The sequence below is a fragment of the Lithobates pipiens genome, unplaced genomic scaffold (genome assembly GCF_037356315.1).
Source record: "Lithobates pipiens isolate NorthernLeopardFrog02 unplaced genomic scaffold, aLitPip1_a1.2 Scaffold_23, whole genome shotgun sequence".
NCBI lineage: Eukaryota > Metazoa > Chordata > Amphibia > Anura > Ranidae > Lithobates > Lithobates pipiens.
The window spans coordinates 12,051,541-12,069,765 of NW_027507785.1; the positions used below are offsets into that span (position 1 = coordinate 12,051,541).

The following is an 18,225-nucleotide window of genomic DNA, read 5'->3' on the forward strand; positions in this document are numbered from 1 at the left end:
CGTTCTCACTCCGCGGAGGCGAGCGGTGAGGCAGGCCGGACGACGCCATCTTGCGGCCTACACCGACCCACGGAGCCTTGGACGGCGCATCCTAGGCCCCATCCCGGCTGGGACTGCAGAGGACACCTGGCGCGGACCCCTTGGGTTAGCCTCTCCTACACCGGACCCCCGCTGACCGTTACTCGGATGCCAGAAAGGAAGCCCAGGCCCCAGCTAGGAAGGTGAGCTCCGGCGGCCATCTTGCTCCACCCGAGGCCTCTACCAGCATAGCTGCTCTCCCTCCTCTATGGCCGGATTGCTGCCCCATCCAGAATAGGCATTGATCCCTGCCTCAGCTGCACATAGCAGCCCTCCTGAGTATCTGCCTGCCTACATCACTCCCACCCTCCTGCCCTGCACCTGCCCTCGGCCTGCTCAGCGGCCATCTTGGTTCACCCATCTCCTTCTCCTACTACCTGTGGCCTGTACCTGCTTGCTATTTGCCCTGGTTCCTGCCCTAACTGGTGTCCTCTTCCCTTGTACCACCCAGTGGGGCAGTGGGGTCTGGATTCCCCCCCCTGGCTGTTTGGGACTGTTGCGGACTGCCCTCCTGTTCCATCTCCCTCCCCTCACAGTTGTCTGCTGCGGCCTGCACTCCTGCTCCATCCCCCCCCCCCACGGTTGGTTTAAGACCTTCTGAACGGCAGCATACTATCTTGGGGTCTCATCTTGGGTCCCGCTTGTTTGACAGCCATGTGATCATCCTACATAGGCCTTAGCCGCCTTCCAATGCTCCCGTGCTACTTACAGTCGCTACTTTTCTATGGGAAACACCACATGTAACTGACTATACGCCTAGTCCCAACGCCTCATGGTGAAATACGGGCCGAAACACCTTCCTCAGTCTACGTCCCCGGATTTGCGGCCCTTACAGACACAGACTCTGGATCGATTTTTAAGCAGGCCGGTCTCCCCAGCCCCTTCTCCAGGTTCCTTCACGTATGCACAAGTGACATCCCAAACATCGGCGCACGACAGTCCATATTCCTTGTCACGCAGCCACTCAGACACAATGTCGGCCCCGGTCACAGTTGATGTACTTGACGATAAACTGCGAGTTCTCCTACAAGACTTGACGAGCAATGTTTCAAAGGAAATGGGTAAGCTGGCCCATGAACTGCGGGGAGAGCTTGCCCAGATTGGAGAACGGACTGATGTCCTGGAAACCAAATTTGATGACCTAATACAATATGTCCACATTTTGGAAGAAGACAACGCCGGTCTGAAACAATCGGTCTCTCAGTTCCAATCCCAACAGGAAGATTTGGAGAATAGGGAACGTCGCCAAAACCTTCGGATCAGAGGCGTTCCGGAGGCTATTAGTGAGGGGGAGATCAAACCATACCTACTCAGCCTCTTTAACGTTGTTGCCCCTAAAGTCCCGGACATAGACTGGAGAATGGATAGGGCCCACAGATCCCTGGCCCCAAAACCGCCTGCCGGAGCCAATCCCAGAGACATTATCGTACGCTTTCATTACTACGATAGCAAAGAGGCTTTGACCATGGCCACCCGGAACAAATCCCGTTAGGAATTTAAAGGAGCCAAGATACAAATTTTTAGTGACTTATCCCCTATTACTCTTGCCAAACGTCGCAGCTTTCGCCCCGTGACTGCCCATCTACAAAATCATCAGTTTCCATATCGTTGGGGGTTTCCTTTCCGCCTTTCTGCTACTAAAGATGGGATTCAATACTCTATGAGAGATCTTCAGGAGAGTGAAGCTTTCATACGCAACCTGGGCCTACCACCGCTTCCAAACGAAGACCCCATGCCGCTTCCGACGACGCCCAGACCCTCCTCCATTCCTGCTCGGATCTGGACCCCTGCACGCCAGAAGCAGCAGAAATCCTTTTCTACCCCTCAACGTAACCTGCATCCTAGACTCCCCCCCTGATGGAAGCTTCCATGTGTTATGTTTGGCTGCTCTTGGCCTCGGCCCCTATCTCACCATGTTTCCTCTTTAACAAGGGATATTTGCAACTTTAGTTACAGGTTCTATTTTCCACAGCCCCTGTTCTTTTTATTTATTTATTTTTTTTTTTTGGTTGTTGGGACTACAGTGTTTTGCTCTTATTCCCTGTAATTTTTGCTGGAAGGTGGCGGGGTCTCTCCAGGTGAGCTGGAACCCCTGATGTGCCTTCTTTGGTTCCATGGCTACGGCTGTGGACTCCTGGGTGGTTTTTACCCCCCAGGCCTTTTTTCTATTGGTAAGGTTTTTTTTTTCTATTTTCTAGGCCTATTTTTTGGCCTTTTTTTCATCTTTTGTTCAATTTGGATGCACTCTACTACAATTTATAATCGCATTGTTGTTACTATATGTCTTCATTTGCCTTTTACTTCTAGGACACGCCGCGAGTCCCGATTTCATTATGGTTGGTATGGTTATGTCCGTTTTTTATATGTATATTACGGATGTCTTAAGCTTTCTCCGATTTCTATACGATGGCTCTGAGGGTACTTACTTACAATGTTAAGGGCCTGAACTCAATCCATAAGCGCTGGTTGGCTTTGAAGGAGTTCAAGTCCTCTAACGCGGATGTGGTCCTAGTCCAGGAGACCCACTTTCGCCCGGGGGGATCTCTTAAATTTGCGGCCAAACATTTTCCGGTCTCTTTTATGGCCTCCGACCCCTCTGGTAAAGCCGGGGTGGCAATACTGATTAAAAATACATGCCCGCTACGGGTTAAGTCCTCATTTATTGATCCTCAGGGCAGATACATTCTCCTGGACTGTGACTACTTATCTCGTTCTCTTACTATAATCAATGTTTATGCTCCCAACTCAGGCCAGATTCACTTCCTCACTGAGATCTTGGACAGCCTGGGCACCTATGCCCAGCCATTCATGATCCTTGGCGGGGACTTTAATATGGCCATGTCTGCTAGGAAGGATAGGCAGACCCTGTTTTCAGACAATCCCTCTTTAAAAACGGAACGTCAATCTGCTGCGTTTCGTAAGCTCATTAGGTCTCATAACTTTTTGGACACCTGGAGGATTAAACACCCTACACATCGGCAATTCTCCTTTTACTCTCCCCCACACAAGATGTACTCTAGATTAGACTACATCTTTGTTTCGGCGCCTCTCCTAACGTCGGTAGTGGCCTCGGAGTTAAATCCCATAACGTGGTCTGATCACGCATCAGTACAGCTCGACCTCGTCCTCACCCTCTCTACACCTAAGACCTGCCACTGGAGATTCAACGAGTTCCTCCTCTGCGATCCGGTTACCGAAACTCATCTATCCCACGGGTTAGCCGAATTTTTTCAGCTTAATGAAGGATCGGTGCGGGACGTGTCCACCCTTTGGGAGGCCCACAAGGCTGTTTTTAGAGGATTATGTATCTCGGCTGGCTCTCGCCTTAAGCGGGACTCGGCAGCGCAGAGACTGGACCTCCTCTCGCAATTGCAAAGAGCTGAAGCTCTGCTTGTGTCCTCCCCATCGGTGCCGCGTCTTCGCACAGTGACCTCTCTCCGCGAACGGTTAAAGTCCTTAGATATGCACAAGTGTTCTAAGGCTCTGCTTTGGACTAAACAGAGGTTCTATGAATTTGCCAACAAGCCTCATAGGATGTTGGTGAACAAGCTTAAGCCCCGCCCATTTCACTCCTACCCTGACCTCCTGCTGCAGCCGGACGGCACTCCGACTTACTGCCCCTTGACGATGACTAAAGTGTTTGGCACTTTTTACAAAAAATTATATAACTGCCTAGCTTCTGACCCCAATCATGAGTTCTCCCAAGGTAGCTTTGATGATTTCTGCGCTTCCTTGAAATTACCAGTGTTGTCTTCCCCACAAGTAGACACCTTAAATGCCCCCGTTACACCGGAGGAGCTGGCTGCGGTTGTAAAAGACCTCCCGTCCCATAAATCCCCGGGTCCTGATGGGCTCCCTTATGTTTATTATAAAACTTTTCTCTCGACACTAAGCCCCCATCTGCTTAATCTTTTTACCTCCCTGCAAAGGGGCAATATTCTGCATTCTCAGTTTCTCCACGCACATATCACAGTTATCCCGAAACCGGGTAAATCCCCTACACTGCCAGATAATTACAGACCCATAGCCTTACTCAACTCCGACTATAAAATCTTCACCAAAATTTTAGCTAATAGGCTTTCCTTATTGATTCCTGCTCTGGTTCATAATGACCAGGTGGGATTTGTACTGGGCAGACGAGCTGGGGATAATACCAGGCGCACTATTGACCTCATAGATCTACTCGATAAAATTTCTCGCCCGGCTATTGTTTTGAGTTTAGACGCACAAAAAGCCTTTGACAGGCTGGGGTGGCCCTACATGTTTGCAACGCTTAAGCGCTTTGGCCTTTCTGGTTCTTTCTTATCAGCCCTGCAAGCCCTATACTCGTCTCCCGCGTCCCAAGTCCAATTGGCATCTTACAGATCCCCGCTATTCACACATAGTAATGGTACCAGACAGGGATGCCCCCTATCTCCTTTGTTGTTTATATTATGTTTAGAACCCTTGGCTGCAGCTATACGGGCGGATTCAGACATAAGGGGAGTCTCCCTCAGACTGAAAGAATACAAGCTGTCTCTTTTTGCGGACGACATTCTCCTCACACTGACGAAACCCCTATCCTCCCTTCCCAAACTTCACACTATTTTAGATTCCTTCGGTAGGCTCTCGGGTTATAAGGTAAATACGTCTAAAACCGAAGCGCTCTCTATTCATATCCCTCCCGCAATTCAAGTTTCCTTGGAATCCACGTACCCCTACCGTTGGTGCCCCGTTTCTCTCAAATATCTTGGCATTAACCTGACCGCCAAGTACGGCTCCCTTTATGAAGCTAACTATATATCCTTAATAGCGGAAACGCATAGTCTACTCAGAAGTTGGTCGTCCTGCCCCCTATCTCTCTTGGGTAGGATTAATGTATTGAAAATGGCCATACTCCCTAAGTATTTATATCTTTTTGAAACATTACCAGTTGCTATCTCCATGCCTCAGCTTAGGAATATTCAGCGAGCCTTTGTTAAATTTATATGGGGGAGTAAGGGGCATCGGATTGCCCAAACGGTGGTTTTTGCTCCACGATCTCATGGAGGACTGGGAGCCCCCGATATCGTGAAGTATTACTATGCGTCGCACCTAGTGGCGGCTGTCTCCTGGTCGTCATATTTTGCTACCAGTAGATGGTCAGAGCTAGAAATGAGTGTGGTCACCCCGGTCCATCCATGCTCCATGCTATGGTCTGATCTGACCTCCTCTATGTCTCAGCTTAGGCGTATATGCCTGGGACCGATGCTTTTTACTCTCTCCGTATGGAAACAGTGTCACAAACGGTTCTCTCTCTCTTCTCCATGCTCGCCCCTGCTGAATGTCATTTTTAATCCTGATATGCCTGACAGCCTCTCGGTGAAGAATATGTTTCCTTGGTATAGGTCTGGCGTCTTTCAAATCCGTCATCTGGTGCATCCAGTATCTCGCAAACTCCTATCCTTTCTTGAGCTTCAGGACAAATATGGCATTCCTGATCGACTCTCTTTCTCTTACATTCAATTTAAACATTATTTTCACTCTAGATCTCCTGACCTGACTCTGGCCAACCCTAACACTTTTGAAACTTTGTGCTCACAAGGCCCGTGCCAGAAAGGACTTATATCCTCTATTTATAGTGCCCTCCACAATTCAGTCTCTCCCACTACAGACTCACATCTCTACATGAGAAGATGGGCTACAATTTTACCATCCCCTTTAACCATTTCCCAATGGCAGGACATCTGGACCTCTACCTCTAGAGTCTCCAGATGTGTGGAGCAGAGAGAGACGGCCTACAAGATACTAATGTTCTGGTACAAAACCCCTGAAATATTACATAAATATGATCACTCCGTATCTAAGTTGTGTTGGAGATGCCAACGAGATGAGGGCACCCATTACCATATTTTCTGGAGCTGCCCTTTGATTGTGCCTTTTTGGTCCATGGTCCAATCCCTACTACAATCTGTTTTGGAGGTAGATATTCCATGAGACCCTAAACACTACTTGTTAGGCCTGCCTATTGCGGCGTTATCTAAACACGCCAAGAAATTGACGGCCTATATTCTTCTAGCTGCTAAGAGAACGATTCCCGCTCTCTGGTTGTCCGCCTCCCCTCCGTCCCAATCGCAGCTAATCTCTGCTATTGCATATATACGCAGAATGGAACATATGACTGCGCTGGTGCAAGATACTCTACCCAAGTTTTCTAAAATATGGGACAGGTGGGACATCTCCAAGGTTAACCCTGAGACTGTACCTTAACTCTTTTGACCATTTACTCTAGGGAATGGTTTTCTCAGGTTTGGCCTTGGGATTTCTACTCCACAATCTCTCCCACACTGATATATATATTCTTTGTTTTTTTTTATGTATCTTTACTGGTAGACTCGTGGTGTGTCCTTTTTCTTTTTGCTTTTTGATGTGCTGTACTGAAATGTTCACAGTCTATTTCCCGCCTGCGGCGGTTTTCTTTGATGATGTTGCATTATCACTCTTGACTATTTGTATCGCTGTGTACGAATTCACCTGTTGTACGAAAATCTTTTTTCTTCAATAAAAATACATTTAAAAAAAAAAAAAAAAAATGCAAATCGATTTATAACTTTATGAAATACGTTTTTAGGGATACTTTTTGGTGTTTCTCTCGACCAATAAAATTATAGACTGATCATTTGTCAGTGGGCAAACCTACAAAATCAGCAGGGGATCAAATACTTTTTCTCCCTGACTGTATGTCGGGTAGCGAAGTTTGAGGGGCCTTGAATATAAAACCCGCTGGGCGCCATACCATCTGCCTTTCATGTACAGAGGCGATTCAGTTCGCATTGTGCGCTATACAAGTATTTCATTCATTCATATGTTCAACAAAGGAAAGCAACGCTCAATCCAAATTCCCGATAAGTCCCAATGAGGGATTGAGGATTCGGTGCTCAGGCTCTGAGCCTCTCCTATTCACTCATGTGATAATTGTAGCGAAGAGACAGCCGGCAACCCGAAAACATCCAAATACATTTGTCTTTATTTGATACAGAGTAGTTACAGGAAAAAATCTTACGCGTTTCATCCATGCATTATGCTGTGACTAAAGCCTCACGGATGAAACGCGTAAGAAACGTTCAACATTCCCGATAAGTCCTAATGAGGGATTGAGGATTAGGTGCTCAGGCTCTGAGCCTCTCCTATTCACTCATGCGATAATTTTAGCGAAGCGACAGCGGGCAAATACATTAGTCTTTATTTGCTACAGAGTAGTTACAGGAAATTTTTTTTTTTTTTTACGAGTTTCGACCATGCATTATGCTGTGACTAAAGCCTCACGGATGAAACGCGTAAGTTGTTTTATCCTGTAACTACCCTGTAGAACATAAAGACTGCTTTGGGTTGCCGGCTGCCTATCTTTGCTACCGTCTGCCTTACACCAGGTTTATGATCGGCCTCAGCGGATTTCAGTCTGTGCCTCAAACCAAGGATACTGCTCTGCCAGTCTGTAGACTAAGTGTAGTAAAGACTAACGATTTCTTATCAGGGAGGTCAGTGCTCGTGCAGCACATGGGGACACTTACCTGCCATCGGAGATGCCAGTCTCTGTGCCACAATCTCCCTTTGATGGGGCTGTAATGGATCCAGATGATGGAGGGACTCTGAAGTCTGTGGGAGTCTCACTGCGGGTAGGTGCAGTTGGCAAGGGTTCATATCACCTCCTGGAGTAAAAGCAACATGCAGATCGATGTGAGTACCCCACACATTTCATTGAGAAAAGGGTATTAGAAGTAGCGCCACCTAGAGGAGCACATATCACCAGCCACCAGTCTCCCAAACCCCCTGGTCACTGCTGAATCCTAGCCCAGCCCTAACCCAACACACATCTCTGCACATTCCTATTGACCCATTTCTATGATTTGTGCAGGACGTCACGCAGTTCCTGAAAGCTGAACTCCGCCCACAAATGATTGCAGCCCTCCATTAATCATTACATTAATTTTTTTTACGTTCATCTGAAGCACCTGAATTTGACTTGGTATCAGCCTCGTGTAAACCCCTATAGCTCAGACTATAGAAGGGAGATGAAGCACAAGGAACCAATCAGTTCTTCTGCAGTGAAAGGAGCATGCAGACAGGGGGAGAGGAGTTCATCCGTTGTCTGCTTCTCCTTTCACTGTCCAGTTGCAGGCTGGGGAAAGAGGTATTGGACAGCCGGCGGTACCTGAGTACTGCAGCAGCACCCTCTCCTGGCTGTGCTGAGTTCCCAGAAGGATCTTGTTGGTTCTTTCAGTCGGACCTCCTGGAATGACGCTGACAAACGCAGGCGGCCTCTCCAGCATGTGCGTCCATTTAGCCAGCGGTACCAGAGGGAATCGATCGTCCATGATGTAAACAGAGAACTAGGGGAGGAAATATGGAGGAAAGTGTTAGCCTATGGCTCCAGAATAAACTTCTCAAAAGTGAACCCATGCTTGACTTAAGCAAAACAAAGTAATAAGCCCTAACCTCCTACCCCCCTATTCTCCCAACCTCCTACCCCCCTATTCTTCCACCCTCCTACCCCCCTATTCTCCCAACCTCCTACCCCCCTATTCTCCCACCCTCCTACCCCCCTATTCTCCCAACCTCCTACCCCCCTATTCTCCCAACCTCCTACCCCCCTATTCTCCCAACCTCCTACCCCCTGTAGCCCCAATCCCCCCTATCCCCTGTAGTTCTAAACTCCAAAAGACACGTTGTAAGGGTTTATTGGGTCCTGTCTAAATTGGCCCTAGTATGTGTGTGAGTTACAGACCTTAGATTGTAAGCTCCTCAAGGGCAGGGACAGATGTGAATGTACAATATACTCTATACAGTGCCTTGCGAAAGTATTCGCCCCCCTTGAACGTTTCAACCTTTTGCCACATTTCAGGCTTCAAACATAAAGATATAACATTTTTATTTTTTGTGAAGAATCACCAACAAGTGGGACACAATTGTGAAGTGGAACGAAATCTATTGGATAATTTTAACTTTTTTAGCAAATAAAAAACTGAAAAGTGGTGCGTGCAAAATTATTCGGCCCCTTTGCTTTCAGTGCAGCAAACTCACTCCAGAAGTTCAGCGAGGATCTCTGAATGATCCAATGTTGTCCTAAATGACTGATGGTGATAAATAGAATCCCCCTGTGTGTAATCAAGTCTCTGTATAAATGCACCTGCTCTGTGATAGTCTCAGGGTTCTGTTGAAAGCGCAGAGAGCATCATGAAGACCAAGGAACACACCAGGCAGGTCCGTAATACTGTTGTGGAGAAGTTTAAAGCTGGATTTGGATACAAAAAGATTTCCCAAGCTTTAAACATCCCAAGGAGCACTGTGCAAGCGATCATTTTGAAATGGAAGGAGTATCAGACCACTGCAAATCTACCAAGACCTGGCCGTCCCTCTAAACTTTCAGCTCAGACAAGGAGAAGACTGATCAGAGATGCAGCCAAGAGGCCCATGATCACTCTGGATGAACTGCAGAGAACTACAGCTGAGGTGGGAGAGTCTGTCCATAGGACAACAATCAGTCGTACACTGCACAAATCTGGCCTTTATGGAAGAGTGGCAAGAAGAAAGCCATTTCTCAAAGATATCCATAAAAAGTCTCGTCTAAAGTTTGCCACAAGCCACCTGGGAGACACACCAAACATGTGGAAGAAGGTGCTCTGGTCAGATGAAACCAAAATCCAACTTTTTGCCCACAATGCAAAACGATATGTTTGGCGTAAAAGCAACACAGCTCATCACCCTCAACACACCATCCCCACTGTCACACATGGTGGTGGCAGAATCATGGTTTGGGCCTGCTTTTCTTCAGCAGGGACAGGGAAGATGGTTAAAATTGAGGGGAAGATGGATGCAGCCAAATACAGGACCATTCTGGATGAAAACCTGTTGGAGTCTGCAAAAGACCTGAAACTGGGACGGAGATTTATCTTCCAACAAGACAATGATCCCAAACATACAGCAAAATCTACAAAGGAATGGTTCACAAATAAACGTATCCAGGTGTTAGAATGGCCAAGTCAAAGTCCAGACCTGAATCCAATCGAGAATCTGTGGAAAGAGCTTAAAACTGCTGTTCACAAACGCTCTCCATCCAACCTCACTGAGCCCCAGCTGTTTTGCAAGGAAGAATGGGCAAGAATTTCAGTCTCTCGAAAAAGGTGGCTCTACAAAGTATTAACGCAAGGGGGCCCAATCATTTTGCACGCCCCACTTTTCATTTTTTTATTAGTTAAAAAAGTTTAAAATATCCAATAGATTTCGTTCCACTTCACAATTGTGTCCCACTTGTTGGTGATTCTTCACAAAAAATAAAAATGTTATATCTTTATGTTTGAAGCCTGAAATGTGGCAAAAGGTTGAAAAGTTCAAGGGGGCCGAATACTTTCGCAAGGCACTGTATGTAAAGCGCTGCGTAAATTGATGGCACTATAGAAGTACCTGTAATAAATAATAACTCCTGCCCCCTGTAGTCCCAACCTCTTAACCTCCCACGGCCACATAGTCCCCCACCTCCCAGGGCCCCATAGCCCCCCACCTCCCAGGGCCCCATAGCCCCCCACCTACTATCCCCTGTAGGCCTAACCTCCTAGCCCCACCCCGTATTTCTAACCTCCTACCGCCCCAATCCCACAGTCCTAACCTCCTACCGCCCCAACCCCACAGATCTAACCTCCTACCGCCCCAACCCCACAGTCCTAACCTCCTACCGCCCCAATCCCACAGTCCTAACCTCCTACCGCCCCAACCCCACAGTCCTAAGCTCCTACCGCCCCAACCCCACAGTCCTAAGCTCCTACCGCCCCAACCCATAGTCCTAACCTCCTACCCCCCCAACCCAATAGTCCTAACCTCCTACCCCAACCCAATAGTCCTAACCTCCTACCCCAACCCAATAGTCCTAACCTCCTACCCCCAACCCAATAGTCCTAACCTCCTACCCCCAACCCCATAGTCCTAACCTCCTATCCTAACCCCCCACCCTGTAGTCCTAACCTCCTGCCCTCCATAGCCCCCAACTTCTACCCTCCATAGTCCTAATCTACTATCCCCTGTAGTCCTAACCTTCAACCCCCCGGGCCACTGGCCGGCTGTGTACTTTTCCCATTGTAGCTTCTAACGGCAACAGCGGTCATTATTTCTCCATTTAGTGTGGGAGGGGGGGGGGGCTGCACATTTCCAACTCCCGGTCTGTTCTTCCACTCTCACCGCATATTTGACAAGCCAAGAGACTGCTTGGTGTGCCCCACTCACCACCACATCATACCTCGAAATATTCTGTGCAATTCGTATATGTCCACTTATATACGCAATGGTTATAGGGTTAAAAGCAACTTCTGACACCCCTCTTAGGTCATTCCAGCATAAATTCCCTCACTCTTTCGGCTCACCGCAGCTGTCACCTTGCACTCCGATGAACTCCTTATTGGACCAGCCCCCCGCTCAGCATAGAAAATATAGAAAAGCAAACGACATTGTGCAGCACATTAAAAAAAACAAAAAAAAACGAAGGAAGTCCTTGCGCAGAAACGTGTTGACAACAGACGCAACATCAGATGCTTTGGGAACCCAGAAGTGCTGGGACTGGACTGCCATATTGGTTATTCTCTCTACCTAAATGTGAGTGCTATTTTATAACAAAATAAAGGAGTTGTTTTGCTTTTCTATATCTTCTAAGCTTTTGTTATAAAACATAACTCGCATTTAGGCAGACAGAGTAACAACCAATATGGTAGCCCCATCACTTCTGCGTTCCCAGAACATCAGATGTCACATCTGTTGTCAACGTGTTTCGACACAGGGACTTTCTCAGGAAGGAGTTGTTTTGTATGTGCTATACGATTAAATTTGTTTCTCTTTATTTTCTATGCCAAGTGGAGGCCAGGTCTGATAACGAGTCCATCGGAGTGTAAGGTGACAGCAGAAGTGAGCCAGAGGTGACTTAACTCAGTGGGGAGCAGGAGTTAACCCTATAACCTATCGAGAGCTGTACCCAGGCATAGCTGTATTCGAACTCAATGATGTCATGCTTTTTTATTACAGAAAAGAAGTAATGAGGACATTTTGAAACTATCTAGGATTTTAGCTCGAATGAGACCCCCGTCACTAGCCCAGTGTTTCTCAACACCAGTCCTCAAGATGCCCCAACAGGCCAAGTTTTCAGGCTTTCCATTATTTTACACATGTGATTTGATCAGTTTTACTGCCTTAGTGATTACCACAGCTGTTTCATTTGAGGAAAATCCTGAAAACATGACCTGATGGGGCGCCTTGAGGACTGGAGTTGAGAACTTCTTAAATGTGGCCCCAGAACATTTAAAAAGCTTGCTGACAAAAAATAATAAAAATCAGACTTCTGGGTATGCCTGGTTGAGTTCTCAGCGAGCTAGCCCCTGCATCACCACCATGTCCTGTATTACTGTAGGACCCATCCTTGTTCAGGAAGGAGACAACAGTGGCATTTCGCACATTTTACTGACAATTTGAGAGTGTAATATAAAAATGGCTGCGCAAGATCTTCAAAAGATGTTGTGACCATTGTAATGCAATGATCGCCTTTTTTTATACACATTTATTTTATACACATGCCTTGATTGTCTGATCGGAGTGAATATTGCCTCATGGGATTTTGGTATTCTAATCTATGAATATATTAGTTTTATCATCTTAAGATAGCGAGACCCACTTTCTTGCAATCATCAAATCTCAAATGTGTCCTGACGAAGCCTGATGGCGAAACGTGTTGACGCCCTAGGGCTTACAAAATATATATATATACACACACACACTATATTATATATATATATATATATATATATATATATATATATATATATATATATATATATATATATATATATATATATATATAAATATTTTTTTTTAACCCTTTCCTGTCTCTTTTTTTTTTTGATTTTAATAGATTTTTATTGAAAGCTTAAACACATACACAAATGATTGTTTATACAGTGCGCAATTGTACTATAAAAGTCAATAGAGTACCGAATAGACAGAAAATAAACCTTGAGAGTTATTGAGCGAGACTTATCTGTAAAAGCTATCTGGTGAGAACCAGGTAAAACTTAAGTTAAGAAATACTAACGAAACAACATCTCAATAGTTATATAACCTTTGGTTCCGGAGAACCCATATATGAACTGTGAGGTCGAGCCTCCTGGGCCTAGCACCCCAAATGGGAACTTGCTGTGCCGGGACCCCTGAGACCCCACCTAACCCAGGATCTGGAATCTATGAAACAACCTCCTCTAGAGTAAGTATCGGAAAATAAATGCCCCGAAATGGAGGACAATGAATAATCTTGGACTAAAAAATAACTAATCCATGTGAACCAGATAAGATTATGAAAAATCAGCATACAGATCTGAGGCTAGAGGTTTATGATCTTATTGAGGGTTTAAACCTCACGTTGTACCTATACTAGGCCTGATAAGAAGCACTAAATCAGAGGTAAAATATAACCAAAAGAAAGAAGAGAGAAAGAAAAGAAAAGAAGAAAGGAAAAGAAAAGGAAACAGAGAAAAGATAGCTAAGAAGGAAGCGGGTCTCTCTCACCCTACAGCAACCTGGAGTCCCTGGTTAAGGTAGACACTTAGAAGTATAATTGACCCAAGGATCCCATATCACTGTATGTTTGTCTTTTCCTGTCTTTTTACACCATTATGAAATATATATGTTTCTAGGTCTCAATAAACATTAATTATTTTTCTATATCCTCATTGTTTACTGTGCCGCTAAAGTCCGATTGTGGGTCACTTTTTAGGACCCGTTCTTTTTTGTACTTCCATTGTAATGCAAGGGTGTGTTTATTTCCTGCAGGAATCGTCTCAGAAAAACACAATGATTTCATCACATCTCCAGCTAGATGCTGTACCTCCCCCTACAGAAGAAGTGGTACCTGTGTGGTCACCAGGAAGTGAGCCGGTTCCGTCTCCCTCAGACAGCGGGATAAGATCACCCTCTCTCCTCGCTGGGATGACGACTCCTGACCGATACGAAACAGGTCCAGGCCCTGACCACCTTCCACCTGAGGAGACAACACATCATCAGAATGTTCAGGAACTTCTCTACTGGAATCAAAAAATAAATAAAAAAAATAAGACACACACAAAGCTCGTTTTTAAGCTCCGAGATCCCCCAGAAGGTGGCGTGATGCGAGTGCGGGTCACACGGAGAGCTGATGCCCATGTCCAGCAAATACTAGGGCTGCAACTAACGATTATTTTCATAATCGATTAGTTGGCCGATTATTGTTTCGATTAATTGGTTAATAACCTTAGAAAAAAGTGTGGTGTATAATTTAGTTAATATGTAAAGTTTAAAAAAAAAAAAGGCAATTTATTCTTAAATATCTCTATATGGTAACTATAACCAACTATATGAATAGGGAGCAAAATATCGAATCCACTCTGAGAATAACAGACAGAAGAGATATACTGTATTTGCTATTAGAGGAGATATACTATTGAAGATATACTGTACTGTATATACTATTAGAGGAGAGATATACTGTATATACCATTAGAGGAGAGATATAGTGTATATACCATTAGAGGAGAGATATAGTGTATATACCATTAGAGGAGAGATATAGTGTATATACCATTAGAGGAGAGATATACTGTATATACCATTAGAGGAGAGATATAGTGTATATACCATTAGAGGAGAGATATAGTGTATATACCATTAGAGGAGAGATATACTGTATATACCATTAGAGGAGAGATATAGTGTATATACCATTAGAGGAGAGATATACTGTATATACCATTAGAGGAGAGATATAGTGTATATACCATTAGAGGAGAGATATACTGTATATACCATTAGAGGAGAGATATACTGTATATACCATTAGAGGAGAGATATAGTGTATATAATATAAGAGGAGAGATATAGTGTATATACTATTAGAGGAAAGATATAGTGTATATACCATTAAAGGAGAGATATAGTGTATATACTATTAGAGGATATATACCGCATATACAGTGCCTTGCAAAAGTATTCGGCCCCCTTGAACTTTTCAACCTTTTGCCACATTTCAGGCTTCAAACATAAAGATATAACATTTTTATTTTTTGTGAAGAATCACCAACAAGTGGGACACAATTGTGAAGTGGAACGAAATCTATTGAATTGTTGAAACTTTTTTAACTAATAAAAAAAGGAAAAGTGGGGCGTGCAAAATGATTCGGCCCCCTTGCGTTAATACTTTGTAGAGCCGCCTTTTGCTGCGATTACAGCTGCAAGTCGCTTGGGGTATGTCTCTATCAGTTTTGCACATCGAGAGACTGAAATTCTTGCCCATTCTTCCTTGCAAAACATCTGGAGCTCAGTGAGGTTGGATGGAGAGCGTTTGTGAACAGCAGTTTTCAGCTCTTTCCACAGATTCTCGATTGGATTCAGGTCTGGACTTTGACTTGGCCATTCTAACACCTGGATACGTTTATTTGTGAACCATTCCTTTGTAGATTTTGCTGTATGTTTGGGATCATTGTCTTGTTGGAAGATAAATCTCCGTCCCAGTTTCAGGTCTTTTGCAGACTCCAACAGGTTTTCATCCAGAATGGTCCTGTATTTGGCTGCATCCATCTTCCCCTCAATTTTAACCATCTTCCCTGTCCCTGCTGAAGAAAAGCAGGCCCAAACCATGATGCTGCCACCACCATGTGTGACAGTGGGGATGGTGTGTTGAGGGTGATGAGCTGTGTTGCTTTTACGCCAAACATATCGTTTTGCATTGTGGGCAAAAAGTTGGATTTTGGTTTCATCTGACCAGAGCACCTTCTTCCACATGTTTGGTGTGTCTCCCAGGTGGCTTGTGGCAAACTTTAGACGAGACTTTTTATGGATATCTTTGAGAAATGGCTTTCTTCTTGCCACTCTTCCATAAAGGCCAGATTTGTGCAGTGTACGACTGATTGTTGTCCTATGGACAGACTCTCCCACCTCAGCTGTAGTTCTCTGCAGTTCATCCAGAGTGATCATGGGCCTCTTGGCTGCATCTCTGATCAGTCTTCTCCTTGTCTGAGCTGAAAGTTTAGAGGGACGGCCAGATCTTGGTAGATTTGCAGTGGTCTGATACTCCTTCCATTTCAAAATGATGGCTTGCACAGTGCTCCTTGGGATGTTTAAAGCTTGGGAAATCTTTTTGTATCCAAAACCGGCTTTAAACTTCTCCACAACAGTATTACGGACCTGCCTGGTGTGTTCCTTGGTCTTCATGATGCTCTCTGCGCTTTCAACAGAACCCTGAGACTATCACAGAGCAGGTGCATTTATACAGAGACTTGATTACACACAGGGGGATTCTATTTATCACCATCAGTCATTTAGGACAACATTGGATCATTCAGAGATCCTCGCTGAACTTCTGGAGTGAGTTTGCTGCACTGAAAGTAAAGGGGCCGAATAATTTTGCACGCACCACTTTTCAGTTTTTTATTTGCTAAAAAAGTTTAAAATATCCAATAGATTTCGTTCCACTTCACAATTGTGTCCCACTTATTGGTGATTCTTCACAAAAAATAAAAATTTTATATCTTTATGTTTGAAGCCTGAAATGTGGCAAAAGGTTAAAAATTTCAAGGGGGCCGAATACTTTCGCAAGGCACTGTACTATTAGAGGAGAGATATAGTGTATATACTATTAGAGGATATATACCGCATGTACTATTAGAGGAGAGATATACTATTAAATGATCAATCTGGTAAATATCATCAGACTCATTCACTTTAACCCCATTTTGTTACTGCCCGATTAATTGATTATGAAAATACTAATCGATTAATTTGATAATCGATTAGTTGTCGATTAATCGTTTGGTTGTTTCAGCCCTAGCAAATACCATTATGCGCTTACCCGGACGTCTGCAGCCTGCACTCCAGTGCGGTCAGCATACAGGAGCACACGAGGGTGGGAGGTGAAGTCGCTCCATCTCCAGGGAGAGTCATCACGGAAGAAAAGTGTTTCTTCATCCTGACGGATTTTCTGCAATCTAAAGAGACAATGAGCTTAAGGGGAAAAAAATGCAGAGAAAAAGCCAGGCTGGGGGAGAGTAATGGTTGTTGGCTGGTTATATAGAGGAGGAGTGGACATGATGGACCAGGGGTGGGCAATTCCCAAGGGGGCCACAGAAGAAGCTGGGTTTGTTGTGGAGGGCCATTTAACGCCCCCTGGTGGGTGAGGTCACTTCCACAGCAGGGCAGCCTGTAAATGCAGTAAAGCATGCTTGTTATACTAACTGTGGAAACTAAGGGGTAATACAATGCATTGTGTAAAAAGGCTGTTTGATACTGTCCTCTCTTTCTTCCACAGTCCCCAATTCATCTCCTAATAGAACACAACACTGGGAGGTATTCTGCACATGCTCAGTTTGGTGTGTATTGCTAGAGAGTTTTATTTTTTATAGCACTCACTTTGGCGAAAGAAGAGAACAACCAATATGGCAGCCCCAGATTTTCTGGGTTCCCAGAGTGTCTGACATCATGTCAACGCATTTCGTCACAAGGGCTTCTTCAGGAAGCAGTTTTTTTTCTTTTTGGGAGGGTGCATGTGATCAGCACAGGGCCAATCAGCACTGTCCAGACAGAGGGTCAGGGGTCATGAAGCGAAAACTCCTCCTCGGCTGGACACTGATAGAAGTCACAAGACTGCTATATACTGCTTATGAGAAAAAGTATTTAGCAGTTTATATTTACTAAAATAATTGCATTTCCATGTTCTGTGCCCTGTGGGAGACCAGATATAGTAAATGCAGGCTCCTGGGTTTAGTAACACTTTAAGAATGACTAGTGGAGGCATAAGCCCCATCCGTTATCTGTGGGGTAAAAAGCAGGACCTGGCAACTCCTCCCCGCATGCCCTCACCTGCAACATATCTTTGTTGCCCACCTCCTACGATCCCTCCCAGTCGTTTGACGAGCCCCTCCTACAGGTTCAAAGCCTCTCAAAATGGTAGAAGTTCGACTGCCGACCAAGGAGGGTAGAAACACAGGCACCAACTTGTTGACTGGCCAGCGTTGATCCAGGGATTTCTAATTTATGATTGACCTCACGTGGGCGGGACAGGGACAGCCAAAGAGCCGGGTGTGGCCCAGGGGACATAAAATGCCCTGGTCTAGGGTAGAGGAAGGATGGGGAGGT

General features: G+C 45.1%; 1 protein-coding gene across 1 annotated transcript in view; it reads right to left on the reverse strand.

Moving 5' to 3' along the window:
* TAF1C (TATA-box binding protein associated factor, RNA polymerase I subunit C) overlaps window positions 1-18,225 on the reverse strand; it is an 83,834-nt gene that overhangs the window by 17,706 nt on the left and 47,903 nt on the right. Inside the window, exons 8-11 of the mRNA XM_077451174.1 lie at window positions 16,943-17,078; window positions 13,973-14,101; window positions 8,249-8,426; window positions 7,608-7,745 (exon numbers count right to left, since the gene is read on the reverse strand). Of these exons, the coding sequence (XP_077307300.1) occupies window positions 7,608-7,745; window positions 8,249-8,426; window positions 13,973-14,101; window positions 16,943-17,078 (581 nt within the window). The remainder of the gene's footprint in view (window positions 1-7,607; window positions 7,746-8,248; window positions 8,427-13,972; window positions 14,102-16,942; window positions 17,079-18,225) is intronic.